We start from the raw sequence: 27,800 nt of genomic DNA, 5'->3' as shown, positions 1-27,800 counted from the left end.
GGTCAGGGGAGAGAGTGCCGGAAAGAGGCAGCCAATCGGCGTGCGGCCCCCAGCCCAACACTCAGTGGCCAGAGGAGGTGCGGTGGGAATGGGAGAAGGAGCGGAAAAAGAAGGGAGAGACAGAGAGGGCCTGCGCTAGGCCCAGTCTGGGGATCCATCCTAGGGTTTGTTCCTCTCAATTCCTGTCACCTGTGGGGTGGGGTTCCTTGGTGTTAGAGTCCTCGGAGAAACCTGTGGGCTACGCCGCGAGTCTGCCTCTGGTTTGCCGGAAACCGGTGGCTCGGCAGCACTGCCCTTTTAATCGTGCTCGCTAGCGCCACAGTGGCATCGCCGTTTTAAGGCCGGCGGCAGCGGCGGTTCCGGGGGCGGGGTCCGTCTCCCTTTGGACTCCCGCAGCCGCCGGGCTGATTCATTCCGGGCTCGATCGCCAAGCTTTGACGTTGGCGCCTGCGCAGGGCGCGGCCTCGCTCCCGATTGGCTGGTATCGGGCCGCCCTCCCCCGCGCGCCACCCCTGGTTTCCCTCCCCGGGCGGCAAGAGAAACAGTGCCCTCTCCCTTCTTGACCCCTGGTCCTTCCCTCCCTCCTTCCCTCTTGCCGCCGTAGCTTCTGGCGCTGCCGCTCCCGGAGGAGCTCCCGCCGCGGTGATGGGGTCTCGGGCCTCCACGTTACTGCGGGACGAAGAGCTCGAGGAGATCAAGAAGGAGACTGGCTGTGAGTTGGGGTTGGGGGTGGGAAGGCGGCCCGGCGCCTCCAGCTGGCCTCAGTACCTTTAAGGGCAGTCGCCGCTGAGGTCTTGATCTGGGTGCGGTGACTTTGTTGGGAGGGTCCCGTGCAGCCTCCGGTGCTTTGGATAACCGAAAGCTAGAGTACCTGTGCGTTCATCTGTAGCTTCCCGGGGCCGGGCTGTGGCCGTCTTGCCTCCGAAGCTCGGAATCTCGATCCAGCCACGGAGCACAGGCACCACCACTCCACTCTTGCCCACGAAAGTACGCGAATTTTCTTTATCCTTCCTCATACACAGGCATCCTGAACAGTAGGTAAAGCAGAAGCCAATCCAGGAACCATTCAGGTTCCTGGAGGAGACGTAATACATTCCAATGAAGTTTCTCAGCACGGACCTCAAACTATTAAAATCACACCCAGGGAAGAATAGACTCAGAAAAGAAGATGGTATAGTAAGGCTTGTGACCGGGGACTGGAGACCTGAACGCAATCAGGAGTCCGAAAACCTGAGACTTTTTAATCTGAACTGTTGGAGAAAAAGTACGGGTATAGTGACCAGGTTTTTAAAGATACAATGAGGACACTTGTCCTATTTTCATATATATTGACTTCTGCTGTATTGCTGTATCATATGCAGTAGTCCAAAATCTGTGAGCTATTATAACAAGGAACAGATTTTTTTCTTTTATTTAGTATATACTCTGGGTTCTTCCTTGTTAACCTGAACGAAGGGGCAACAGGGCTCTAGGAACTCAGAAGCAATGAAAACACCACCATACCTTTGAGAAGCACTTGGTTGTGTGTGATCCAACTGTATTGCTACCCTTCTCAGTGATCCTTTGTAAGCTGTGTCTTCGTGATACCTGTCTTTGATAATACTTTGAGCAGCAAGTTAACACAATGGCCAATAGTACTGAGGGATTACTGGGTGAACTACAGAAATCTCCAGGAATGGAGTCCTTGGGTAAACTAAAAGTTTGTCCTGGCTGTCTGACAAGTTCAAGTTGGAAGAGATGTTATCTAGCCCCACCTCCTGTGGAGTTGGTTTGCTTCCTTTACCATACTCGATAACACATATGGCTAAGTTTTGCCAAGATATTTAACCATGCTGACCTACCTGCTTAACCAAGGTGATGCTTTTCACAACCTTCAATGATGACAGAGATTACTTAGCTTTTTCTAGCTTTTGTTTGGCGACTCACCTTTTTGGATATTTCATGTCTTATTCTGATTCCATGAGTAGAAATATAGGAAATGGATTCAGCAAGCATTTTACTACATTTTGTGACCATGACCTCTGACTACACTTGTAAACACAGTGACCGCTTTACATCTAGGGTGACAAACAAATTAAAGCATCTGTGTTTAAAGCACACAAGTCACATCATGAGGAGGTGTAGTGTATATGGGACAAGCTATTGTTTTATTTTCTTTTGTTTTTTGGAACAAGGTTTTATTCTGAGCACAGACTTGCTCAGAATTTACTATGTAAATGGGGCCTGGAGATGCACACCTTTAGTCCCTGGAGAAGCAGTTGGACCTCTGAGTTTGAGGCCAGCCTGATCTACATAACAAGCTCCAAAATAGCTAGGACTGCACCGGGAAACCCTGTCTTTAAAAACAAAACAAAAAGTTTCACAACGTAGCCTAGGCTAATTTCAAATTCATGTCAGTCCTCCTGCCTCAGCTTCCCGGGTTCTGGGATTATAAATATGAGCCATTACGCCCAACTAGGGAAATGCTGTTTTTGCTTCAGAGTGAATAGGACAGTAATGTCATTCCATTTTCTTTTCATAAGTTCTGGGTGTAGGACTAAGTTATTTTATCTTGTGACTCATGGACAAACCTAAGTATTATCATGGAAGAACTGTTATCCTGGTTACCCAAGAGTGATTCAAATATGAGAAAGATTGCCACTAAAACCAGTGTATATATTGATTGGGAAAGCCTAATGGAACAAGTACTTACTGAAATTTTGCAGTTTCTGTTTAATAATTATGTTAGGTATTCAGAGCAGATGGTGGAAAAAAAGACACCCACAACCTGGTTGGGGAGATAAGCCAAAGAGAGTTATGATTAGCATCAGGACATAAGGAAGCTGAAATCCTGCGACACCCACCTTCAGGATTTAGGGAAGAGATGTGAGCTGGTGGTGTGGAGTGCAGGAATTGGATCTTGATGAGTAAATGGATTCATTTTTGATAATTAACTTAGGGTGGCTTGGTGTCCCAGCAACTGTTAGCCCAGTTGGCTACAGGGTCAGTCCTCTACCCTAGAGATGGAGTGTGAGTTTATCTGTTAGCTCCCTTAGCAAAGGCATGTCTCTTCTTTTTCTTTTTTTCCTTTACAGGTTCTGTGTAGCCCAGACTGGCCTCAAATTTGAGATCCTGTTGCTTCAGCCTCCCGAGTACTGGGATTACGGTTGTATCAACGCCACAAAACACCTTTAATCCAGCACTGGGGAGGCAGAGGCCAGTGGCTCTCTGATTTCAAGGCCAGCCAGGGGAACATAGTGAGACCCTGTCTCAAAAAGAAAAGAAACAGCCGGGCGTTGGTGGCACACATCTTTAATCCCAGCACTCAGGAGGCAGAGGCAGGTGGATCTCTGTGAGTTCGAGGCCAGCCTGGTCTCTAGAGAGAGTGCCAGAACAGGCTCCAAAGCTACACAAAGAAACCCTGTCTCAGAGGAAAAAAAAAAAAAAAAAGAAAAGAAAAAGAAAACAAGAAACACTTCGCTGTTAGCCTTTGTTCTGCCACTTTCTTTCACATTTCTACATTTTTATAAGTCAGTACATCTGAATGAAACGTGATTGGAGGAAGGTTGCAGTGTCTTAGAAATTTCTGTAATGACCCTTAGTTCACTTAACCATAGGAATAGCCTGTCTGTGGATTGCCAGAAACCTAAACTTTGAGCAAAGGTTCATGCCAACTAAGTAGTGGTGAATGCAGATTGGTTTATTTTAGTTTCTGCCCTCTTGTGTGTTCGTGTGGGTATGGGCCGGGTGTTGAGCAGGGCTAGGAGTTAAGTTGTGCAGACCAGTGAGGTTTTGTTTGTTTGGGGAAGGGTGTAGTGATGACATGAAGGCTGTGCATCTCTCTAGTTCCAACAGAGTGCAGCCCTGACAAAGGCAGCTGCTTGAGAACCGTGTCATGAGACGGAGCCTTCTAGGCCCCTTCCTATCCTCTCCCTGTCACAATATGGAGGGTTCCGAGTACAGAGGACCCTCTTGTCAGTTCTGTTTCTTTGTCTCCTTTTGAATCGGAAATGCACAGGTTTAGCAGGTTTGGAGTAATTTGCAAAGCTCTGTACCCTTCTAGTTTTCTCCCCGAGTCCCCTTTCTGACTAGAAAGGGTAAGGAGGACTATGTCAAGGTAGAGAATTCTGAAGGAGTGGAACCTTAGGCATGAGGAAGGGGGTTCAGAGCATAGACTACTTGAAGTTTAATAGAAATTCACTGCCGCTAGGAACAGCTGCAGGGATAGAAGCTGTCTTCTGAGTTTAAGCAGAAAAACATCAAGGTACTAAACAATGTAACATGCAATAAACACGATTATGGAAGAGCAGGAGTACATATTTTAGGTTGTATGTGGTAAAAGGCAAATTTGTAACCTGGCCTGAATGTATTAGATTCAAAAGATTAGAATTCATACCAGCTGTAAATGTGATAGCTTATTTTATGCCTGTCACCCCAGCACTCTAAGATCAGAGGGTTATGAGTTCAAGGCCAGACTAGATTGCATAGCATGATGCCATCTTTTGCTGGCCAGAGGGCTCCTCGAGTAAAGGTGCTTGACACCAAACCTGATGTCCCAAGTTTGATTCCCAGGACCCACATGATGGAAAGAGAATTGTGTCTCTTAACTTTCACATGTGGGCTGTGGCACAAACACAAGTGAACATGTGTGTGCACACACATGACTACAATTTCTCAGCAGTTAAGAGTGCTTGCTGTTCTTACGGAGGACCCAAGTTGATTCTCTCTGTGCACCCACTTGTCAGTCACTGTTATTTGTAACTCCCTTTTTTGGCCTCTGCCAGCACTAAGTACACACATACTACACATATATACATTCTGGCAAAACACTTAAAAATAAATCTTACAGTCTTAAAAAACAAACAAACAAACAGCAGGAGCAACAACCACCTGAATGAAACAAAAACCTCAAGAGTTCAGATTTTGTGGCTGGGCTGGTGGCGCACGCCTTTAATCCCAGCACTCGGGAGGCAGAGGCAGGCAGATCTCTGTGAGTTCGAAACCAGCCTGGTCTACAAGAGCTAGTTCCAGGACAGGCTCCAAAGCCACAGAGAAACCCTGTCTCAAAAAAAAAACAAAAAAAAAGAGTGCAGATTTTGTACTGTAAACTTTCAAATATACAGAAAGGTTGACAATAAAGCTTCACCAATACCCATTCCTATTTAACACATATGTTGTTATAGTTTTGCCGTACTTGTTTTACATGTTTATTTTCTGTTCATTAATCTGTTTATTTTGGTGTAAGGAATTGAACCTAGAGTCTGGCATTTATGCATGCTTAGAAAGGTATGTACCATTGAGCTCCATCTCCAGTCCTAGTTTTTTAGTTTTTGTTTTTGCTGTACTTTGTAACCCTGGTTAACCTGGTACTCACTAGCCAAGCTGACATCGAACTCATAGTACTTTACCCTCAATGACGTTCATGTGTTATATAGGAAGAGGGAAACATGTAGCTTGATAACTGCAGTACTGTCATCGTTCCTAAGGAAGTTGATAGTGATTTTTCTGTTACCTACTGGTCAGTAGTACTGAAGTTTGCCCTATTCTGAGAAGAAGATGCATTTTGTTTGTTTGTTTTTTGTTGTTGTTGTTGGGCTGGGGTTGGAAGCCTTTCCTTGAGGTCCATCCCCTGCTTGTTTTAGGAAATACCTTTTTGGTCTCTTTTTGTTGTTTTTTGAGATAGGGTTTCTCTGTGTAGCCCTGATTGTCTTGGAGTTCGCTCTGTAGATCAGGTTGGCCTCAAACTCAGATTTGCCAGCCTCTTCCTCCCCAGTGCTGGGATTAAAGGCATGTGCCACCACTACCCACTGTTTTTGTTTTGTTTTGTTTTAATTCTCAAAAAAAAACAAAAAAGAAAAAGAAAAACAAAACAAAAAATATGGAACGTAATGACACAAATACACAAGAAATTTCTAGTAAGGATCATGGTAAACTATATCATGGTTCTGGTATGGGAGATTGGGGACTTGGGTGTTAGAAAAACTACATTGTGTATTGTTTTGTTCAGTTTACATGTTATCATGTGTATAAAGTTAAGATAATAAATACAGGGGCTGGAGAGATGGCTCAGAGATTAAGAGCACCAGCTGCTCTTCCAGAGGTCCTGAGTTCAATTCCCAGCAACCACATGGTGGCTCACAACCATTCGTAATGAGATCTGATGCCCTCTTCTGGTGTGCAGATATATATGGAAGCAGAATGTTGTATACATAATAAATAAATAAAATCTTTTTTTAAAAAAGATAATAAATACAAAGTACTCTAAACTGATTTGTTAAGTTAATACAAAAAGAAATATAATTTGATCATTCTTCATCTTACCCAATAATCTGAAATGTGAGGCTCTGAACACTAAAAACTTACCTAGCGAACTAAACACTATAGTTACTTAAAACTCCTTCTGAGGCTAGAGAAGGGCCCAGTGGGTAAGAGCACTTGCTCTGCAAGCAGGACCTCAATTCAAATCCCCAGCCTCAGAGAGGCAGGCATGCCTGTAACTTCAGCACTGGAACATAGAGATAGTCAGATCCCTAGAGCACACTAGTCAGCCAGCCAGTCTTTGTATAGCGATGGGCCTCCAGTTCAGTGAGAGGCACCATTTGAAGGCAGCCAGTTGGAGGGTGATAGGGGAAGACACCTGAAATCCCACTCTGGCTTCTGCATGGGTGTGCACATGCACTCTCACACTACACATGCTGTACAAACTACACACAGAGAGAATAATGTAAAAATACTCAGAAACAGAGTAGAAAAGATGGCTCAGTTGTTGAATGCATCCTGCTCTTCCAGAAGGCCTGAATTTGGTTCCTGGCACAACCACCTGCAGTTCCAGTTCTGGGCATCCGATTCCTCTGGCTTCTGAGAGCATCAGCACTCATTTGCATGGACCCAGAAACACAATAGAAAATAAACATTTTTAAAATACTCAACACCAGAATGAAAGATTATGAACTGCTAATTGAAAATTAAGCTATTAGGAACCTGGAGAGGTGGCTCAGCAATTAAGAGTACTGGCTGCTCTTCCAGAGGTCCCAATTTCAATTCCCAGCACCCACATGGCAGCTCACAAGTGTCTGTAACTCCTGTTTTGATTTACATACAGACAACACCACCAAAATGTACATAAAATAAAAATAAACACATTATTTAAAAAAGAAAATTCAGCTATTGGATTAAAGTACACAAATGAATGATATTAGATGGTATATTAAAGAAATGGGAAAATGTTGAGATGGTAAACATAGATTATTTTTCAAAACTTTTTGGGAAATGTAGGATTTTATTACAAGAGTAGCCTTTGAGGCCAGATGCCAGGCCTGGATAAATTGATCAGATTCCTAAAGAAAGCAGCTGGGACAGCATGGTCAAGAAAGTGTCGAGAAGTTAGCATAGCAGTGTGAACTGTCCCCTCAGGCTGTCCTGAAGGATGCTGAGGTGATGCTATCAGTTCACTTGGTGTGCTTTCCAAACTCCAGGGCTTTGCCAAGCCATTCCTTTCATCAGCATTCACATTCCCACTCTCTCACCTCTGCGGTACCCTGAATGGAATTAGAATCTGTTTACCTGGCTGTCCTAAGTGTCCTAAAGCTCCTTTACAGAGAGCTGCTCAAACCTGCCTGGGTGGCAACAGAGTGCCCACTTGAGGCCTTTAACAGCCCTGCCCCTGCTTGCTCTGCCTGATGGGAGCGGTTGTGCCTCCTTCTCTTCTGTTCTCTGCACACCTTAGTTCTTAGAGCTCCACCTCAAAGATGAAGCTGATGGCAAAGCCGTCATGGCTGCCCTGGATGTCTGTCCTCCCTTCCCTGTCCCATCATTCACCTCCTGCCTTGTTTACTTTGTTTCATTGTTCCTAATACAGCAAGTCCAGTCTTGTTGCTCGAGCTTCAGGAGGACAAACGCCAGAACCACACTTGCATTAACCCCTCGTGCCTAACAGGTGCAGCAGAGACAAAGTCTGAACCTGTTTCCTGCTTTGGGGCTGGAATCTTTTCTCCTGCAGTCACTCTTTTTTCTTCTTGCCTCCAATCTACAGAAGACTAAACTGTTTCCTAAAAATGCCTTTTGCACTTTCACTGTTACAGTGTTGTACACCTGCAGTTATAAACTGCTTTTAGCTGCGCTTGTGCTTGAGGTCATGGAGTAACCCTAAATGAGGAGCAGTTAGCTTCTCTTATAGATGTAATCTGGTCAGAGCATGGCCACTTTGTCATAGCAAGCAAGCCGATTCCAGGCTGTGGTCTGCCACCTGATGAAGAGGTGACGTCACAGTGAGACTTCAAAAATGGAATTGTGTACCCCAGTATTTAGCTCAGCATTATAATTTAGAAATTCTAGTCTGAAGAGCCAAACTAACAGGTTTGAGTTGGATTTTTTTTTTCCCCCTTTAACTTTATTTCATTTGGAGTATGCCTGCATGCTAGGGATCAAAGCAAGAGCCTTGCTCATACTACTGAGCAGGTACTCTACAACTGACCTGTAGTCTTTGCTCCCAACACTGTTTTTTGTTTGTTTGTTTGTTTGTAAGAAGTTCTGTGATTCTTATTGTTTCTTCTTTTTTTTTTTTGGTGTGTGTGGGGTGGGGAGGTGGGAGAGGTTTTGAGAGAGAGTTTTTCTTTGTAGCCTTGGCTGTCCTGGAACTAACTCTGTAGAGCAGGCTGGCCTTGGACTCACAGAGATCCACCTGCCTCTGCCTCCCGAGTGGGATTAAAGGCGTATACCACCTGACAATTTTTAGAAGACTATTTTTGTGTTTTTATAGTGTGTGTGTGTGTGTGTGTGTGTGTGTGTGTGTGTGTGTGTGTGTGTTGGAAATGGTAAGCCTACACTTCGTTTTGGACAGGGTTTCTCTCTGTGTAGTTCTGGAACTCATTCTGAAGACTAGGCTGTCCTTGAACTCACAGAAATCCACCTGCCTCTGTCTCCCAAGTGCTAGGATTAAAGTCCTTCACCACTACAGCCTGGCTGCCTACTTTTTATTTTCAGAGCCAATTTTCATTGCTTTTGATTTAGTTTCCTTTTCAGCTTCTCCTACTCTTTAGTTTTGTTTTTTAATTTGCTGTTTTGACGTTCTAGAAGAAGTTGCACAGCTCCCCATCTCCCCCACACTGAAGCATGTGATGGGCTGTGGGTGTAGTGTGAATGCATGTCTCCTTCTTCAGTTGGAACTAATTGTGTGCTCTTTAGTTTCTCACAGTCAGATCACTCGCCTGTACAGCCGGTTCACCAGCCTGGACAAAGGAGAGAATGGGACTCTCAGGTGAGCACTTCCTTTCCTTCCCAGAAACCAGGATCTCCCTAGCAGCTGTCTTTATTCCAAGGGTAGGCACACTAAGTGTCTGGCATTTGGAGGACAGCCACCATTTTGGCCATGGTGTCTATGGATCATTGGTCCACCAAGGAATTAAATAAGCAGAGAGTAGTGATGCTAATTCATGGCTGGGCTTTTGCTGCTTTATACCAACTCCCTCTATGTTTCAGTGGCTACTGTTCTAGTCCTAGAAATTTTTTGTTGTTGTATTTTTGAGGCAGGGTTTCTCTGTGTAGCACTGGCTGTCCTAGAACTCTGTAGATCAGGCTGGCCTTAAACTCAGAGAGATCCACCTGCCTCTGCCTCCTAAGTGCTGGGATTAAAAGCTTGTACCACTGCTTCCTGGCTGAACTTTTTTTTTTTTTTTTTTTTTTTAAGATTCTTGCTCTCTTCACAAACGTTTTCCCGTGGCCCTTCCAAACACATTGTTTTGTTTTGTTTTTCAACTTTACTTATTTTTATTTTATGTACATTGGTGTTTTGCCGTGTTGTCAGGTCCCCTGGAGCTGGAATTATAGACAGTTGTGAGCTGTCATGTGGGTGTTGGAAATTGAACCCTGGTCCTCTGGAAGAGCAATCACTGCTCTTAACCACTGAACCATCTCTCCAACCCAACACACTGGTTTCTGTAAAGCTGATCCATACATGGCCTAGGTTACTCTGCTGTCTATCATGTTCCAACCCATAACTTTAGGGAACAACACTTTATATTAATGCTAGATTGTCTAGATCGTTGTTTCCCATCTGAAGGCTTATTTGCCATCCAGGAACAAATTTTCTAGAAGCACTTTTGATGGTCATGAGTGGGAAATGTTGCTAAGATTTAGCCAGCTATCCTTTAGTAGCACTTTGACCAAGAATTGTGCTACACTAGGGCTGTAGCAATAGCTCAGGGGTTAAGAGCACATAATGTTTTTGCAGAGAACCTGAGTTCCGTTCCAGCACCCACATAAGGCTGCTTACAACTGCCTGTATCTATAGCTGCAGAGAATCCAATACCCTCCATACCTCTGTGACCATCTGTGTATTAAGACTAGAGATGAGCTGGTTGGTGGTGGCACAGGCCTTTAATCACATCACTTGTGAGGCAGAGGTAGGCAGATCTCTGTGAGTTCAAGGCCAGCCTGGCCTACAAAGCAAGTTCCAGGACAGGGTCCAAAGCTACACAGAGAAACCCTGTCATGAAAAACAAAAAAGACTAGAGATGAGCCAGGCTTGGTGTTGAACATCTGTAATTCTAGCTTGGGAGGTTGAGGCAGCCTGGGGTTCACTGTGTAGCTATTACATAGTAAGGCTCTAGCTTTAAAAACAAACAAAAACAAAAATTGGTATTGAAAGACAGGACTTAGGGCCTTCTGACGTTGGAAATCCATGTTTAGTTCCCATCATAGAGTCTGAACTGATATGGCTGGATTGTACACCCACTACTTGATACTTGTAATTTATAGGTATGTGCTATTTAATGTTCATTGGTGTTTTGCTTGCATGTATGTCTGTGTGAGGGTGTCAGAGCCCTGGAACCGGAGTTACAGACAGGTGTGAGCTACCATGTGGGTGCTGGGAATTGAACCTGGGTCTTCTGGAAGAGGAATCAGTGCTTTTAACTGCTAAGCCATCTCTCCAGACCCAAGGATTGTTTTCTACCCTCCTGTTAGACAAGAGGAACTGCATTTTGTTGAGCAGGTAGACTTTTGTATTATAGGACAAATTATGTAATAATTTTTGCTGAATAAACAGTCCCTAGTAATCGTCTTTATCATCTTAATCAGTTATGAATGGCTATTTTTGTTCATTCATTGGTAACAAAATTCTGTTTCCTAAATGATCAAGGAAGGTTAAATCCAATACTGTCCCAGGGCTCTACACTCAGTCCACTGGGTCAGTTTCTGCCCGTTACCAGATGTGGTGGAGAGGAGTTAGCTCAGTTAATTAGCACCAGGTAAAGATTAAACCACCACTGGAAGAGTATGAAGACTCCTGAGTGGAACAGGAATGTTTCATATTCTATCATTAGCATTTACTGTTAGGAGAGTAGAAAAATGTGCCTGTTGTTTTCTGTTCATATACTTCTTGGAGGCAGGCATGAGATGCATTCAAGTTTCTGCAGTTTTTAACTTATTTCTTTACATGTATTTATTGTGTATGTGGGTAGTAGGTGTTGGAGGGGACATGTAGTGGAGTTATAGGCCGACTTGTGGGAGTCTTGTTCTCTTTTTCTACCATGTGGGTTCCGAGGATTGAAGTGGCAGTATAAGTCTAGGTGGTAAGCCAGTTGTGACCTGCCATGTTGGTGCTGGGAATTGAACGTAGGTTCTATGCTGGGCCATCTATGCATATTTCCTATAACAAAGACTTAAATCAACATGGGAGAAATAAGGGCTGAGAATATAGCCTAGTTGGTAGGATATTTGCTTAGCACCCATAAAGCCCCGGTTTAATCCCCAGTATCTCACAATTGGGTCTGGTCATACTTAGCAGATAGAGCCAAAAGGATTAGAAGTTTATCCTTGGCTACATAGCAAGTTCAAGGCCAGCCAGTGGTATCTGACATGCCATTTCTATATAAATAAATAAATAAATAAATAGGGTCTGGAGAGAGGGTTGGGAGCACTGGCTGCTCTTCCAGAGGACTTGGATTTAATTCCTAGCACCCACATGAGAACTCACAACTATCTGTAACCCAAGTTCCAGGGGATCTGACACCTCGCACAGATATACATGCAGGCAAAACACTAATGCATGCTAAAAAAAAATAATTGAAAACTTTATTTTGTGGGGTATGGTGGCGACAACCTGTAATTCTAGCACATGTGAAGTAGATTCAGGAAGATCAAGAATTTGAGGGCAGCACATGCCTTTAATCTGGAGGCAGAGGCAGGCAGATCTCTGAGTTTGAGGCCATCCTGGTCTACATAGCGAGTTCTAGGATAGCTAGGGCTACATAGAGAGAGCCCCCAACAAAAAATTGGACAGAAAAGGAAAAGAAAGAGGAAAGGGCTGGTAAAATGGTTCGGTGGTTAAGAGCACTGACTACACTTCCAGAGGATGTAGACTCCACTCCCAGCACCCACAGGGTATTTCACAGTCAGCTGTAGCAGCAGTTTCATGGCATCTGACTCCCTCTTCTGGCCTCCTCAGGCCCTAGGTACACACATGGTACACAGACATACATGCAGGCAAAACACCAATGTATATAATATAAAATAAGAATAAATAACTACAAAATAAGCCAGGCAGTGGTGGTGCGCACCTTTAGTCCTAGCACTTGGGAGGCAGAGGCAGGAGGATCTCTATGAGTTCAAGGCCAGCCTGGTCTACAAAGCTACACAGAGAAACCCTGTCTCAAAAAATAAAAATTAAAAAAAAAACCAAAGAACTATAAAGTAGTAATATTCAAAAAATCATTTACTAAGGAATAGCTTACTATTTGCCCCATTGTTTGGTTTATTGACGTGACCTGTTTGCTGAATTTACTGGAAACATAACAAGATTAAATTTTGCTTCAGTCACACCTGAGTTGGTACAAAACACACTTGGCAGATATTCTAGTTACTTGTATAATTTGTCACAGAAGTAATTCCAGGAAGCAATATTCTTACTGGGTTGTGCTCTATTGGATTTAAAGGAGTTCATGCCAAAGGTCTCTAGCTTAAGCTTCTCTTTGCAGCCGGGAAGATTTCCAAAGGATCCCAGAGCTTGCCATCAACCCACTGGGGGACCGGATCATCAATGCCTTCTTTTCAGAGGGGTGAGTGGGGCCTGTGGTTTGGGGCGGCCTTTGGTTTTGGCTCCTTTCTTTGTTGTCTAGCCTACATTAATTGCTAATGTAGAATAGCAGCATAATAATTATAGTAGTAATAACAACAGTAATGTAGAGTAGAATAATGATAGTTGTCATCTCAGATCATGGTTGCCCCTAATGATCTCGTGTCCCACTCTCCTTGATTTTTCTATTTACTTTTCTGTCTGTATGTGCACCACCAGTCTGGTGCCATCAGAGAGGATTAGATCTGCTGGAAAGGGGATTGTGGGTGATTGTGAGCTTCCATGTTGGTGCTAGAAGTCAAACTCTACAAGAAACGCACATGCTCTTAACCACTTAGTTCTCTATATAGCTTCCTATTTTACATTTTTTGATGTTAAAAATTGAAGTCTAGCACAGACTTTACAGCACACAACACATTACTGGCTATTAAAGTGTTGGGCAATGCAGTCTGCATTTGTGGTTACTTGCTTCTCCCTTGATACCTCCTCCCCTCCAAGCTGTTTCTGTTTTGTTTTTTCCCTTTGTTTTTGAGATAGGAGCTCTTACTGTATAGTCCTAGCTGACCTGGAACTCATTATATAGACCAGGCTGGCCTTAAACTCACAGAGTTCTACACCTCTGCCTCCTGAGTTCTGATATTAAAGGTATGCCCTTCCATATACCTGCTTTTCTTTTTTTTTTCTTTCTTTTTTTCTTTTTGTGGGGCTAAGGATCAAGTATATGTATTGATGTATGCTAGGCAAAGGCTTTACCACTGAGCCATTTCCCTAGCCCCCACCCACACACTCATGAACACCCCCTTCTTTCTTCTCTCTCTCTCCCCCCTTCCTTGGTTCTCTCCCTCTCGTATATACAAGTTATATCTACATATACACAGACATATTATACATGCACACACGTACACACACACACACACACACACACACACACACACACACACACATATATTTGTTTGTTTTTCGAGACAGGCTTTCTCTGTGTAGCTTGAGCCTATCCTGGCACTCACTCTAGAGACCAGGCTGGCCTCGAACTCACAGAGATCCGCCTGCCTCTGTCTCCTGAGTGCTGGGATTTTAAAGGTGTGCGCCACCAACTCCCAGCTCTTTTTTCACATTATATATTACATAAATGTGTGCCTGTTCACATAATCATATTTTTTAACTGTTTGAGGTTAAATTGTATTCATTTACCTCTGAGTGTTTAATATACGTTTGTTTAGAAGTTATCCTTTCTAAAACTTAATATTGATCCCTTACAGAGCTGGGTGATAGTGCATGCCTATAATCCAAGTATTTGGGAGGCTGACACAGTAGAGGCCTCCAGTTTGAAGGTAGCCTGGGATGGGGAACAAGAGTTTGTCTCAAAAACAAGGAGGAGGAGGAGGAGGAGGAGGAGGAGGAGGAGGAGGAGGAGGAGGAGGAGGAGGAAGAAGAGGAAGAAGAAGAAGAAGAAGAAGAAGAAGAAGAAGAAGAAGAAGAAGAAGAAGAAGATACTGCTAGCACTATCAGATAAAATGCTTGGATAGGAAATTTTAGGACTGTGAATTGAGAGCAAAGGAATTTGTTGTTGAGATGGTGGTGGTTGTCTTAGTTACTGTTTCTATTGCTGTGATAAAGTACTATCACCAAAAGCAACTGAGGGAGGAAAGGGTTTATTACAGCTTACAGTTCTAAATCACAGTCCATCATTGAGGGAAGTCAGGAGAGGAACTGAAGGTTGGAACCTGAATGCAGGGACTGAAGTAGAACTGTGGAGGAATTCTGCTTGCTAGCTTGCTCCCATGGCTTACTCAGCCTGTCCCCACTCTCTACCCCAAGACAGGATTTCTCTGTGTGTCCCTGCTGTCCTGGAACTCTGTATGTAGACCAGACTGTCCTTGAACTCAGAGATCTGCCTGCCTCTGCCTCCAAAGGCGTGAGCCACCACTGAGGCTTTAGCCTATTTTCTTATACTATCCAGGACCATGGGCCCAGGGGTAGCACAACCCACTATGTGCTGGACCCTCACACATCAGTCACTAATTTTAAAAATACCTCAAAAGCATGACTATAGGCCAGTCTAGGTTCCTTCTTCCCAAATGATTCTAGGCTATGACACACACACACACACACACACACACACACACACACACACACACACACACTCCACAGTTACACATGCCACCAAAACAGCCATACACAGAAAAGGTTTTTTTTTAATTGAATAACAAAACTCAGGGGCAGTTAGATCAGGAAGGGTGTCAGGAATCCAGTCAGACCAAAACACACTCAATTGAGAGTCTGTTGAACCTGGGTGATTGTGCTCCTTCCCTTTGGCCTCTCTTTATCCTGAACCACTGTTATATGTGCTTTGAGAGCCAGCAGAGTGCTGCACTATGTCCAGACAGTTTCCACAGATGTGCTTTATACACAAACCATCTGCATTTTGTCAGCTGCTTTTTCAGAGCTCCTTAGTTACCATCAATTGTTTGGAGAAACATCTTTTGGAAGTCTTTTTCTTGTTTTTATTTTTAACATTTGTGTGGATGTAAATTAGAGGACAATTTTCAGGGGGTCAGTTCTCCTCTGCACTAGTTGGATTCTGGGGAATGAACTCAGCTCATCAAGCTTGGCAAGAGCCTGTCCCCACTGAGTCGTCTTGCTAGCCCTGGAAGTCTGTTTTGAAAGCCAAAGCTGTATTTCCTCTGACTCTGGTGACCTACCATCATCTCTGGTCTGCAGCTGAGAGTGTCATGGCCTCTGTGGCCAGTCTTAGGCAACCTGTGCCACTGCTTCCTGTTCTTACCAGACACGGCCACTTGGCTCCCAGGCTTTTATTTTTCCTCTGTCTTTTTTTTTTTTTTTTTTTTTTGGTTTTTTGAGGCAGGGTTTCTCTGTGGCTTTGGAGACTGTCCTGGAACTAGCTCTTATAGACAAGGCTGGTCTCGAACTCACAGAGATCCGCCTGCCTCTTATTTTTTCTCTGTCTTAAAGAGGGCAAGATTTTCTGTTCTTTTTTGTTTTCTTTTCAGATTGAAATTTGATAATAGAACATAGGTGTTTCATTCTCTGTTACATGTACATAGTGCTAATAACATTATCCCCAGACCCCCATCCCAGGTACATGGTTCAAGTGTTACTCCATATTGCTTGGTTTCTCAGAGCTTACATTTTGTTTCAGATACTATCCTACTCCATGAGGAGTGTGCCTCCATGAAGGAATCAAAGGTCACCCTTTTGAGCTAGCCTTCCCTTGATCTCTCCCAATAGTAGGTCTCTGAATTGTGTCTACCTGTCGAATCTATACTAAGAGACCAGGGCTTTTTGTTTTTTTGTTTGTTTGTTTTTTAATTCTATTTTATTTTTGAAACCTGGTCCCTTTGCAGTACATAATGAACTCAAATTCAGAATCTTCCTACTGCTGTCTCCTAAATGCTGGGGTTACCCAGCTAAGGTTGGGCTTTTGTTTTTTGACACAGGTTCTCACACTGTATAGATTTGGGTGACCTGGAACTGTGTAGACCAAGCTAGACTTGAATTTATAGAGATCTACCTGTCTCTGTCTCCAAGAGCTAAGATTAAAGGCATGTGCTACTATGCCTGGCAGGATTTTTTTAGGTAGTTCTGGGAAGCAGGCCACATGAGACTGATATGATTGTCTAAAGTAAACAAGTCACATGGGTTACCCTTTAAGTGTTAAAAATTCATTTATTCAGTTTTAGGATTATTTCCTGTGTGTGTGTGTGTGTGTGTGTGTGTGTGTGTGTGTGTGTGTGTGTGTGTATCGTAGGCATGCATTCATAGAAGTCAGACTTCCAGGAGCCAGTTCTCTTTTTCCACTGTGTAGGTTCTGAGGATTAAACTCAGTCATCAGACTCAGCAGCAAATGCTAAGTCAATTTTATGTGGTACTGGGGTTTAAGCATCGGGTCTCATGAATGTTAGGCAAATATTCTACCAACTAAGCTACGTGCCCAGCCCTTTCTTGTTGTTGCTGTTTTTTTTATTTGTTTGTTTGTTTTGTATTTTTTAAGACAAGGTATTGCTTGATTCCTTGGCTGGCCTAGTACTCTTATGTGCCCTAAACCAGACTTAAACACAAAGCGGTCCTCTTGTCTCCGCCTCCTGGGTGCTGGGATTACAGGTTCCATCGCCATGCCTTACTGCAATATTGATCTTTACTGCAGCTTTTTATTTTTTTAAGATTAAAAAAGCCAGGCAGTGGTATGTATGCCTGTAATTTCATGTATGCCTGCTCTTTTCTGAGGATCCTCAGAACCTACACAGGTACCAGGCATGCAAATGGTGCACAGACAGATATGCAGGCATACACATAAAATACAAGTTTTTTGTTTGTTTGTTTTGTTTTTTTTTTTGTTTTTTTTTTTTTAGGAAGGAAAGCTGGATCTATAGCTCAGTGGTATAGTGCTTGCCTAGTATAGCCGAAGACCTGTGTTTGATCCCCAGCACTAGAGGAGGAAGAGGAGGAGGGAAGCATAGCAAAGTTACTGGGTATGGTTCCTTATACCTATTACCCTATCACTTGGGAAGCCAAAGCAGGACTGCTGAGAATTCAAAGCCAGGCTGGCTACAGTGTCAGACTCTTTCAGAGCAAGTAAACAAAACAGCATGGTTTCTTAGAATATCTTTAGGTATACCTTATTGTAATAACATTTTGGTGTTCCAGAGTTCAAAGCAGAAAGAGATTATTCTTGGTGGTACTAGTCCTTTTCTACATCCAATTTTTGGAAAAGATCTATAAGTAAATTCAGTTGATAACTCTGACCATAGCTAATTGCTTTCCTTCTTTCAGCCTAGTTAATCATTTAATAAATACTACTTCACACAATTGGGGTGAGGCTTTTAGGGTGCAGATATTGTTTTCTTTTTTTGTTTGTTTGTTTGTTTGTTTGTTTGGGTGCAGATATAATATAAGTCCTGAGGTACAATGCATGCATATGGAAAGAAAGCTTGTAAATAGACTTTCAGGCTACACAGGCTTTGGGTGTTGACCATTTCTTTTTGAGTTCATAAGAAACAGTCACTGCCAGGCGTTGGTAGCGCACGCCTTTAATCCCAGCACTGGGGAGGCAGAAGCAGGTTGACCTCTGTGAGTTCGAGACCAGCCTGGTCTACAAGAGCTAGTTCCAGGACAGCCTCCGAAGCCACAGAGAAACCCTGTCTCGAAAAAACCAAAAAAAAGAAAGAAACAGTCACCATGAGTCAGTATAGTTAAGTGGTAGAGTGCTTACCTAGCTGTGGAAGACCTTGAGTTTGATCCCTAAACACTGCAAAAAGACAAAACATACAACCAGAATAGCCCACCCTGATTAACACGGTGTTCTGTTTGTTTCCTAATCAGAGAGGACCAGGTAAACTTCCGAGGATTCATGAGAACATTGGCTCATTTCCGACCCATTGAGGATAACGAAAAGAGCAAAGATGTGAATGGACCTGAACCACTCAACAGCCGAAGCAACAAACTGCACTGTAAGGAGCGTCAGTTGTGTGGCCTAACATAGTTCCTCCTCTCCCCGATCATCTGTGTGCTCATCTACTCTTTCAGCATTTATAAAAGCAGAGTGCCAAGCGGTCAGACCATGGAGCTAAGCTGAATTGGAATTCCCAATTTGCTATTTTTTGCCCATGACACTTTGGACAAGTTACCTGAGATCTTTGGATTGCAGTTTTCTCTTATGCAAAATGAGATATTAAGGGATTTTATAGATCATCTCCATGGCTCATTATGGGATTTTGGTTGTTGTTAGAGACAGTGTCACATATTTCCTAGGCTAGCCTCACATCCACTATGTAGCTAAGGCTTGCTTGAATTCCTGATTCCATTGTCTACACCTCCCTAGTGCTGCCACCACACCTTATTTTTGATGTGCTTGGGGTAGTGCCCAGGACATAAAGTGTGCCAGACAAGCACTCTTACTACTGAGCCACATCTGTCGTCCTCACTAAGAGATTCTTCCTGTTTTAAGAATTAATATACGTCAAGTTCTTCAAGCAGTACCTTGTATGTACTGGTACTGTATATACTCATAAGTGTTACCTGCTATTTATAATTCATTATCTCTTGTAGGCCAGGCACTGTAGAAGGACTAGAGTGACAACTGGGAGCAAGGCCCCGGGCCTTGCCAATGAGAGATAATATTGGTCTTCCATGTGTTCTAGAGTCTGGTAGATTATGGATTTGACTAAAGTTCCAGTAAGAGAGAGGCAATGTTTAATTTTCTGTGCCTGTTGCCTCCTTTCTTTAAATACTTACTAGATTTCCTTCTGCCCTTGTTGGTTCATGGACTATTGCCCAATCCCTTACAACACTTTTCCAGGAAGTTGAAGTTGAAATTCTACTTTTCTTTCAACACAAGTTGATATTGAAATTGTATGAAACTGATTTAGCCCAACCCTGCCTTGAAAGAGTGCATGGTGGTACCCAGGAGTTTGTGAGGCCTCAGATTAAATGGATGATTTAAAGATACTAGAAGGTTTTAAAATATATTTGACAAATACATCAAGAAGTTTCAGTTTGTGGCTGTTGGCCTTTGCTAATCTTGTTGGGAGGGGTGTGAGTCCTCTTTTTGTTGATATTTATGGTATAGTTTGAGAATCACTGAAGTGAATCTTGTTATTTAGGCCAGAGAAGATTTTTGAACAAAAGTATTAAAATACTGTTGAGCTCTATAACAGCATTATGATGCTTGACAAATAGAAAATTTCAATAGAAAAAAGATGACTACAGACCACAGAATTCTGTGAATTATCCTCATGTTTATTATAGACTGCACTAGTGAGCCACATTTTCTTCAACACCAAGTACTGTTTGCTTCATGCAAAGCCTTCTGTCTGTGGTTTGTTAGCGTTTTTATATATTAAGTTATTTTTAGTTGTTTTCTAGACAGAGTCTTACATTGTAGTCTAGGCATGGTCTGGAACTCAATGTGTAATCCAGGCAAGTGTCAAACGTGGTCCTCCCCTCCACCTCCTGAGTGCCACCACATCCAGCTTTGATAGTGTTTTAACATATTTCTACTATTTGCCTATCGGGTCTTGATACTGTATAGTAAAAATTTATTTGCCAGACTTGAGACAAGGAGTTAATGAATAATTGGAAAAAATCAATTGTAGCATAGAATCCTAGAAAAGTACACATGGTTTAACATTTTCTTTTACTTTAAACTACTTAAGCAATCATTCTTTTTGTAGTCAATTATGATGGTGAGCCAGTAGTTTTCTTTTTCTTTCTCTCTCTTTCTTCTTCCTTTCTTTTTGTTTGTTTCTTTCTTTCTCTCTTCTCTCTCTCCTCTCTCTCTTTCAATCCACCTACCTCTGCCTCCCTAGTGCTGGGACTAAAGGTATGTGCCACCATAACCCAACAGTAGTGTGAGCCTCCCAATATGTGTTCAGTTCTCTGGAAGAACAGTAAGTTTAAAGCCAGTCTGGGTTACATAAGATCCTGTCTCACTTAAAAAGAAAAAAAAAAAAAAGTGTGTGTGTGGTGGGGTTGAGATTGTAGGAGAATTCTCATCTCATTTGCCCAGTCAAGAAATTAAGAGCTGGGCATGATGGAACATGACTTTAATCCCAGCATTTGAGAGGCAGAGGCAAAAGATTTCTGTTAGTTCAAAGTTCAAGGCCAGCCTAGGCAACAGGGAGACCCTGTCTCAAAAACAAAACAACAACAACAAAACTACAGAGGTAGTTCAGCAGTTAAGAGAACTTGCTGTTCTTTCAGAGGACCTGGGTTCGGCTCCCATTTTATTTATTTTTGCTTTTGAGACAGGGTTTCATGTAGCCTAGGTTGCCCTAGAACACCCTGTGTAACTAAGGTTGACCTTACATTCCTGATCCTCTTGTCTCTATCTCTCAAATTCTGGAGTTATAGCTTGGCAGTTCCCTTTTGAAAAGCAAAAATTGAACCCAGGCATGGTAGGTCAAACCCGTAGACTGAAGCAGGAGAATTGCTGTGTATCTGAGGCTAGCCTGGGTCACATAGTTCCAGGCCAGTGTAGGCTCTAGGGCAAGACCCTAACTCAGAGGGCATAATAAATAACCAGAGATCACAGTGGCTTACTTGAATGAAGTAGTTTAAAACCAACCTGAATTCAGTTATGTAACAGTCACTTTTTCAATAAGTTCACCTTTTATTTCTACAAAATCACCTCCTGTTCTCAAAGCAGTATTCACACAGGTCTTAGACAACATGGCAAAAAACTGAATAGGTTTTACTCTTCTGAATTGTCTCTTATATTGACATAAGTAAAGTTTTTGTATAACCTGCTTTCTAAAAGGCTTATGTATTGTTAAAGAGACAAACATGAGATGGCTCAGAGGTTAGGAGCACTGACTATTCTTCCAGAAGTCCTCGGTTCAATTCCGAGCAACCACATGGTAGCTCACAACCATCTGTAATGAGACCAGGTGCCCTCTCTGGCACGCAGGCATACATGCAGGCAGAACACTGTATACATAATAAATAAATAAATCTTTTTTTTTTTTTTTTTCAAGAGAGAAACATAAGAAAGGCAGGGCAGGAACTGAGAGATGACACGGGGTATGGGGGCACTTGCTGCTCATCCTGAGTACTGGAGTTTAGGTGTCCCACTTGAATGACAAGTCAGGTGTATGTGCACAGCCATAATCCTAGCTCTGGGCGGTGGGGGAGGATATATAGACATCAGAGTTTTGTTGATTTTATTTGAAACTCCAATCCTTGCTGGGCACTGTGATGCCTATAATCTCAGCACTTAGGAGATAGAAAGATGGTAAAGAGTTCAAGACCAGCTGTAGCTAAGTATCGAGCTCCAGGCCAGCTTCAGCTGCATACGAATTCTGTCTCAAAAAGGAAAGGAAATCCCAGTTCTTTACTAAGGAAGAGTAGGATTTGAACTCTGACATAAGGTCTATATATTAGGTATTAGTTTTCTGTCTACTGTCCTTTGTGTGCTCAGCTCCTTGAAAAAAGAACAAAGCACTGCAAATTGCCCACTGACTTCTTGTGTTTTCCTACCAGTTGCTTTCAGGCTATATGATTTGGATAAAGATGACAAGATCTCCCGTGATGAGCTGCTACAGGTATGTGGGAAAGTCTCGGAACAGAGTGTATTTGGGGCCCTGACTTTGTTTTTATGGGCAGCAGTTGTTCTTCCTTTTCAGTAAATACTCATTGAATCCCTGCCTTGGAAAGAGTCCTGATGCAGTTAAAAGGCAGAGAAGACCTGGAAACACTTGAAACAGGTCACTAAGTCTTCACGGATGGGCGATCACCACCACTTATAAGCCGCGGTCTCTGCGGTGCTGAGTGACAAAGGGGAATACATGATGAGGCAGGGTCAGGTAGCTCAGTTACTGACAGGTCAGCTTGTTAGCAGTCATTTTATTCCAAAGACTCTGAAGTCAATTCTGGTGTCTGTTAGAGCCACCATCTGCCCAGCTAACCACTCCAGTAGTCAGTAGTTCCAGCCCACGTGTCCCTGTTTCCCAGCTATGTCTGACCGTTGCATGATTTGCATTGTTTGCTATCTCTTTCTTTTTTTGTAAATTTAGTGCAGTAGGGAACTGTCCTTTTTGTTGTTGAATCTGGAAGACCCCAGGTAGCTAGCACATTGAGGAATTTAAATGGGGCAAGACGTTTCAAGGTATATACCTAAAAGGGAAAGTGCTTTCTGCTCTAAACTAAACCAGAACTAATTCTTTGTTTTTAAAAAAACTTACAAGTTGCCAAGCGTGGTGGTGTACACCTTTAATCTAATCAGAGGCAGATAGGTCTTTGAGTTCAAAGTCATCCTGATCTACAGATAAGTTCTAGGACAGCCAGGATTACTCAAAGAAACTCTATCTCCAAATAAATAAATAACAAAAAACTTCACAAATTGAAGCCTACTCAGAGCAGATTAAGGACCAACCCAGTTTCCTACATTTCCAATGAGAGAACTGGAAACAGGAGGCTAATGGTAGTGTCCCTTGGCCCTGGCTTTAAAAAATACACACAACATTTACTATTTATTACATCCCCAGCACTCTTTTCAGGAGAGGGTATTCTGCCCACAAGCCTCTCCACAGCCTAAGCGCTTATCATTCTCCAAGCAAAACACCCCAGAGACTAATTGACATGAGATCTTAGGAGGCCACCATTTGGGGATCAATTTATCTGCTTGGTTACTTGGTTTGAGAGAGGTGGAAATGGCTGGATGATCTGAACTAGAGTACAGTTAAATAACAGTAAATTTCCCCTTGCTAATAAACTTCCAGCCAGATTAGTAAGTTGTAAGGTAGACAAATGGAAGCAGTATTGACCTGGGAATGGAGGCCTGGAGAGACAGCGCCTGTCAACCGGTTCATAGCACCAGGGTCAAACCACTTCTGGACTTCTCACCCTCATTAAGGACAAGATAAAGGTATTTTACTATATGCCATGCTTGTCTACCTCCCGGCACGAACACATACACATATATATACTAACTCTGTAATTCTTTTTTTGTGTGTGTAATGTTGGGAATGGCGTCCAGGGCCTCACACATGTGAGGCAGTATTCTGCCCACAAGCCTCTCCACAGCCTAAGCGCTTATCATTCTCCAAGCAAAACACCCCAGAGACTAATTGACATGAGATCTTAGGAGGCCACCATTTGGGGATCAATTTATCTGCTTGGTTACTTGGTTTGAGAGAGGTGGAAATGGCTTTGCTGAAATGATATATTAATCACTGAGCCACCAGGTCTAGGTTTGTTTGTTTGTTTGTTTGAGACAGGGTTTCTCTGTGTAGTCTTGGCTGTTCTGGAACTTGCTCTGTAGATCAGATTGGTCTTGAACTCACAGAGATCTATCTGCCTCTGCTCTGCCTCTGCCTCTTGAGTGCTGGTATTAAAGACGTGCACCACAACCACCTGGCACAACTTTTGGTTTTTAAGAATTGTTTGATTGCCCCATCTCAAAAAAACAAAAGAATTGGTTGACAGCTATGTAAGGTAGTATATGTAACTGGTAAGAGCTACTTGACAGGAAAGATAATTAGAGTCTAGGCAGTTAAGGCCAGTGCCAACCCGAGCAGCATAGTAAGTCTGTCTAAAAAATAGTCCTCTTTTGTTCACCCCCACCCCAACAAAAATAGTTGGTAAAAAATAGAAACCCACTGCTGATGCAATTTAGTATTTCCAGAAGCATGCAAAAGAGTGCAGAAAGGAAGGCCTGTGAGCCATTAGGCAAGAGGACATTGAAGTTACTCATTTTGTTTAAGGTGCCATGTTTGTGTGTGGGGTACTAGGGCCTTGTGTTTGCTATGTGGACACTTGTCCCAGACACCCCATGTTGTAAAAATGTCTTCACTAAATTCACCTAAACTGGACTCAGCTTGTTACCTACCACATAGGCCGCCCACGTAGTCTTTAAGGAGGTTTATGTGGGCTGTAATAAAGGCTGAGCGTCCCCCACCTCCCAACGGAGGACTGCTTTTGTATTGTATTTCAGAACAGCCCACCAAACTGACTTAAATCAGTAAAGAACTACTTCGCCCCATGCAACAGGACACCCGGGATTGGCTGTCTGGGTTCACAGTACCTGAGTATCCCAGCTTCTGCTCTGTTCTTGTATGGAATTCCTGATATGTATGATGTACCTCACAGCCCCAGTATGACTGCTGTGCCAGCAGACATGCCTGTAGTCTGAGCAGAAAGAACTGTTTCTGTCCATATGGAGAAGACACTTCGTGACTTTGCTGGAATTCCATTCACTTCCTTTTTTAGAATGGCCTAGATAAGAAGCCAAGGATTTCACCTCTCGCTGGTGAATCAAAGGAATCAAAAGGAAGGGGAGTTGAGGTGGCTTTTTCTCAAGTCTCCTCTAAGGCTTTTGGTCTTACAGGTACTACGAATGATGGTTGGCGTGAACATCTCAGATGAGCAGCTGGGCAGCATTGCAGACAGGACCATTCAGGAGGCTGACCAGGACGGGGATAGTGCCATATCCTTTACGGAATTTGTTAAGGTCTGTCCACTAACTTTTGATTTTTGCCCCCTTTCCATTTTTTATTAGCATATATTTACAATGGGTTTTAGTGTAACATTTTTATTCATCTATTTATTTTGATTATATTCACCCTGTCTCCCTCTCACTTGCTGATTCCCTTATTTTCCTCATCTAATCTTTTATGTTCATGCCCTTTTGGAGGGGTGAAGAGTTAATTGGGGTTGCGCTGGGCGCTGGTGGCGCACCCCTTTAATCCCAGCACTTGGGAGGCAGAGGCAGGCGGATCTCTGTGAGTTTGAGGCCAGCCTGGTCTCCAGAGCGAGTGCCAAGATAAGCTCCAAAGCTACACAGAGAAACCCTGTCTTGGGGAAAAAAAAAAAAAAAGAGCTAATTGGGGTTATTTACAGGGCATGGGAGAACTTATGAAGGTCTACACAACTGAAGGAAATATCTCTTCCCCAGCATCCATTAGCTCCCCGTGGATCCTCAGGGAGGGTTGTGCCCTTATGAGCCTTTTCCCCTTACCTTTTAATTTTAAGTTCAATTCTGTTGCATAGGAGGAAGAAGAGAACACCCATTATTTAGAAAGGTGCTCAGAATGGTCATAATCTTAATGATACATTGTTTGTTTTTCAACTCCAGGTTTTGGAGAAGGTGGATGTAGAACAGAAAATGAGCATCCGGTTTCTTCACTAAAGGACAGGGACCAAATTATTCTTGCTTCCTAGTATTTAAGAACTGGAACTTCCTTCTGTCCTCCAGCCCCACCCTATCCTGTCATCCCCCTTTCCCAGAATACTACTGCTCTTGCATGACAACCTGAAGTCTCTCCTGTCCACACTGACTTGCCTTTGGTGTATAAACAGGGCGTTACAGAATGGTACCCTCAGTCTATTTCTGTTCAGTGTGCACCCACCGGGTCTCTATTTGTAAGTACCATCTTCCCCTGATTTGCTGCTGAATGCCGTGCATCCATCCTGTCTGAGGAAATGAGATAGGGACTCATGTCAAGAACCAGCCAGCAAAGCTCCCACTGGATGGAGACCATATCCATGCTGCCTTCCCTTCATCAAGCCTCCGTCATGTTCCTATGTCCTTCTTGTGTCCTTTACTTCCTACCTCCCTGTCAGCCAACCGTGTATCCATTTGGTCTTTCAGTCTCCATCCTTTTCATTAAGATTCCCTATATTCTCCTTGACTCCGGGCTCTGCTGTCAAGCTTGTCTCCAATGTGACAGGATAGTGAGTGGTCCGGTGGTTTATATCTACCTAATCCTGGACGTGTCTCTGGGACATTGCCTATCCAGGAGCTGTTTTCAGCAACCAGTACAACTCTTAGAAGCATGTGACTCTCTTGATCCCCTGCTCTCATCACAGGGCTTATGAACAGAGATATTCTAGAAAGGTGGTCATGGTGAGGCTTGTAGAGCCATGTCTCCTAGGTGGTTTCCCCAGGTCTCTCTACCTCTGGCTTTTTATTTTCAACATATTTATGTGGCTTCTTTTCTGAGTACAGTGTTGACATTCAGAAAATAGTCTTATGCCTGCCAGTTTGTTTCTCTTTGGGACACATTGTCACCAATAGAGTAGCTGTTTTGACAACATGGTAGGGGTCCTTCTTGTAGTTTTCTGAAGAGTCTAGGCACCCTGGAGAGCTGCCCACATTTACTCTGCAGCATGGGATATGCCTCAGTGGAAGATCTTCAAATTTCCAAACAAAAAGACTAGTGTTATGGAAGTGCCTGACTTATCTTAGTCCTCAAGAATTAAATTGTCCTTGGTGTCTTAAAGTTTTGCACAAAATTCTGAATGAATTTTATGCGTGGCAAATTTTAATGCTGGAAGCCCTGTAGTCAGTTCATAATCCTGGTCCCGGTGTTGAATGTATTGTCTCATGAGCTTCCTAATCACATGACCTTCCTAGCTCCTTGTGTAGAGTGTAGACCACTGCACATCCTTTAGAAGCATAGGGCCTGGCACTGGTGACACCAACTGAAGTGATAGTAGAGGTCTTTGAATGACCCAGCTCAACTTTTGGGCCAAGGTCAGCTTGGTTTAAACCTCCCTGAATCAGGCTGCTTCTATTCCGTGTCTGTGTAAATCTGCTCTTGGCTGGCTTTCTCTGGTGTTTGCTTACTTGCTTGCTTGCTTCTTTGCTTTGGAAGGCTATCCAAGATGTGTAAACAATTCTTTAGAAAAGAAATTGCTATTAAAAACCCAAACAAACAAAAACACTGCAAAAGGGAAGGGTAAAGGTGAGGATCGGGGGAGTGGCCAGGATGGATGGATGGAGTCTACATGAATTGGGGAATTCTTTATGAAATATCTGTCTGACTTTGTGATCAAATGATGTAATATAAGAATTGTATAAAAGGGAAGAATTGTCTGATACTGATCTGTTTGAGAAGTACTTCAGAGGCTTCTTGATTTACATATTTAAAGTTTCTAAGATTATGCCTCCCCTTGGCTGTATAGCAAACTGTTTTAATCCACAGTTGTGCCTTATTGTCCCATTAAAATTGTATTCCTCAGTCCATCAATAAATTAATTGTCATTAAAAAAGAGTTTGGTTGATTTTTATCTGCATGTTAAAGCTGTGTCCTAAGTTTGAAATAATATAGTGTCTCCCTTGCATAGACTTATACTTATAGTATCAATTGTAGGTATAAATCACTGCTATGTGGGCCTGTGACATAGAGACATTCATCTAGGGGCTCAGTCTGCCAAGAGCCATGGTGTTTCATCTCTGGCCCCTTCATTCTAATTCCAAATAAGATCCAATATATTTTCCTTCTTTCCTTCC

General features: G+C 43.0%; 2 protein-coding genes across 4 annotated transcripts in view; one reads left to right on the top strand and one right to left on the bottom strand.

Moving 5' to 3' along the window:
• Exd1 (exonuclease 3'-5' domain containing 1) overlaps window positions 1–399 on the bottom strand; it is a 29,628-nt gene extending 29,229 nt beyond the window's left edge. For both annotated transcript variants that reach the window (XM_035446929.1, XM_035446930.1), the window contains exon 1: window positions 190–399. The gene's annotated coding sequence lies outside the window, so the exon portion shown is untranslated. The remainder of the gene's footprint in view (window positions 1–189) is intronic.
• Window positions 65–27,561, top strand: Chp1 (calcineurin like EF-hand protein 1). Of its 2 annotated transcripts, XM_035446931.1 has the most exons (8): window positions 65–164; window positions 605–712; window positions 9,163–9,235; window positions 12,954–13,034; window positions 18,392–18,519; window positions 22,049–22,110; window positions 24,894–25,016; window positions 25,641–25,781. In XM_035446931.1, exons 2-8 carry the CDS (start codon window positions 646–648, stop codon window positions 25,692–25,694), a joined length of 588 nt encoding a protein of 195 aa, XP_035302822.1. In that variant the 5' UTR covers window positions 65–164; window positions 605–645; the 3' UTR covers window positions 25,695–25,781. The 2 variants fall into 2 exon arrangements, with proteins under 2 accessions (XP_035302822.1, XP_027277962.1); XM_027422161.2 differs by lacking the exon at window positions 65–164 and having other exon boundaries at window positions 25,641–27,561.
• Window positions 27,562–27,800: the final 239 nt, after the last annotated feature.

The sequence above is a fragment of the Cricetulus griseus genome, chromosome 6, assembly GCF_003668045.3.
Source record: "Cricetulus griseus strain 17A/GY chromosome 6, alternate assembly CriGri-PICRH-1.0, whole genome shotgun sequence".
Taxonomy (NCBI): Eukaryota; Metazoa; Chordata; class Mammalia; order Rodentia; family Cricetidae; genus Cricetulus; species Cricetulus griseus.
Note: the sequence above shows the minus strand (reverse complement) of the source record. Positions and strands in the feature narration are given on the sequence as shown.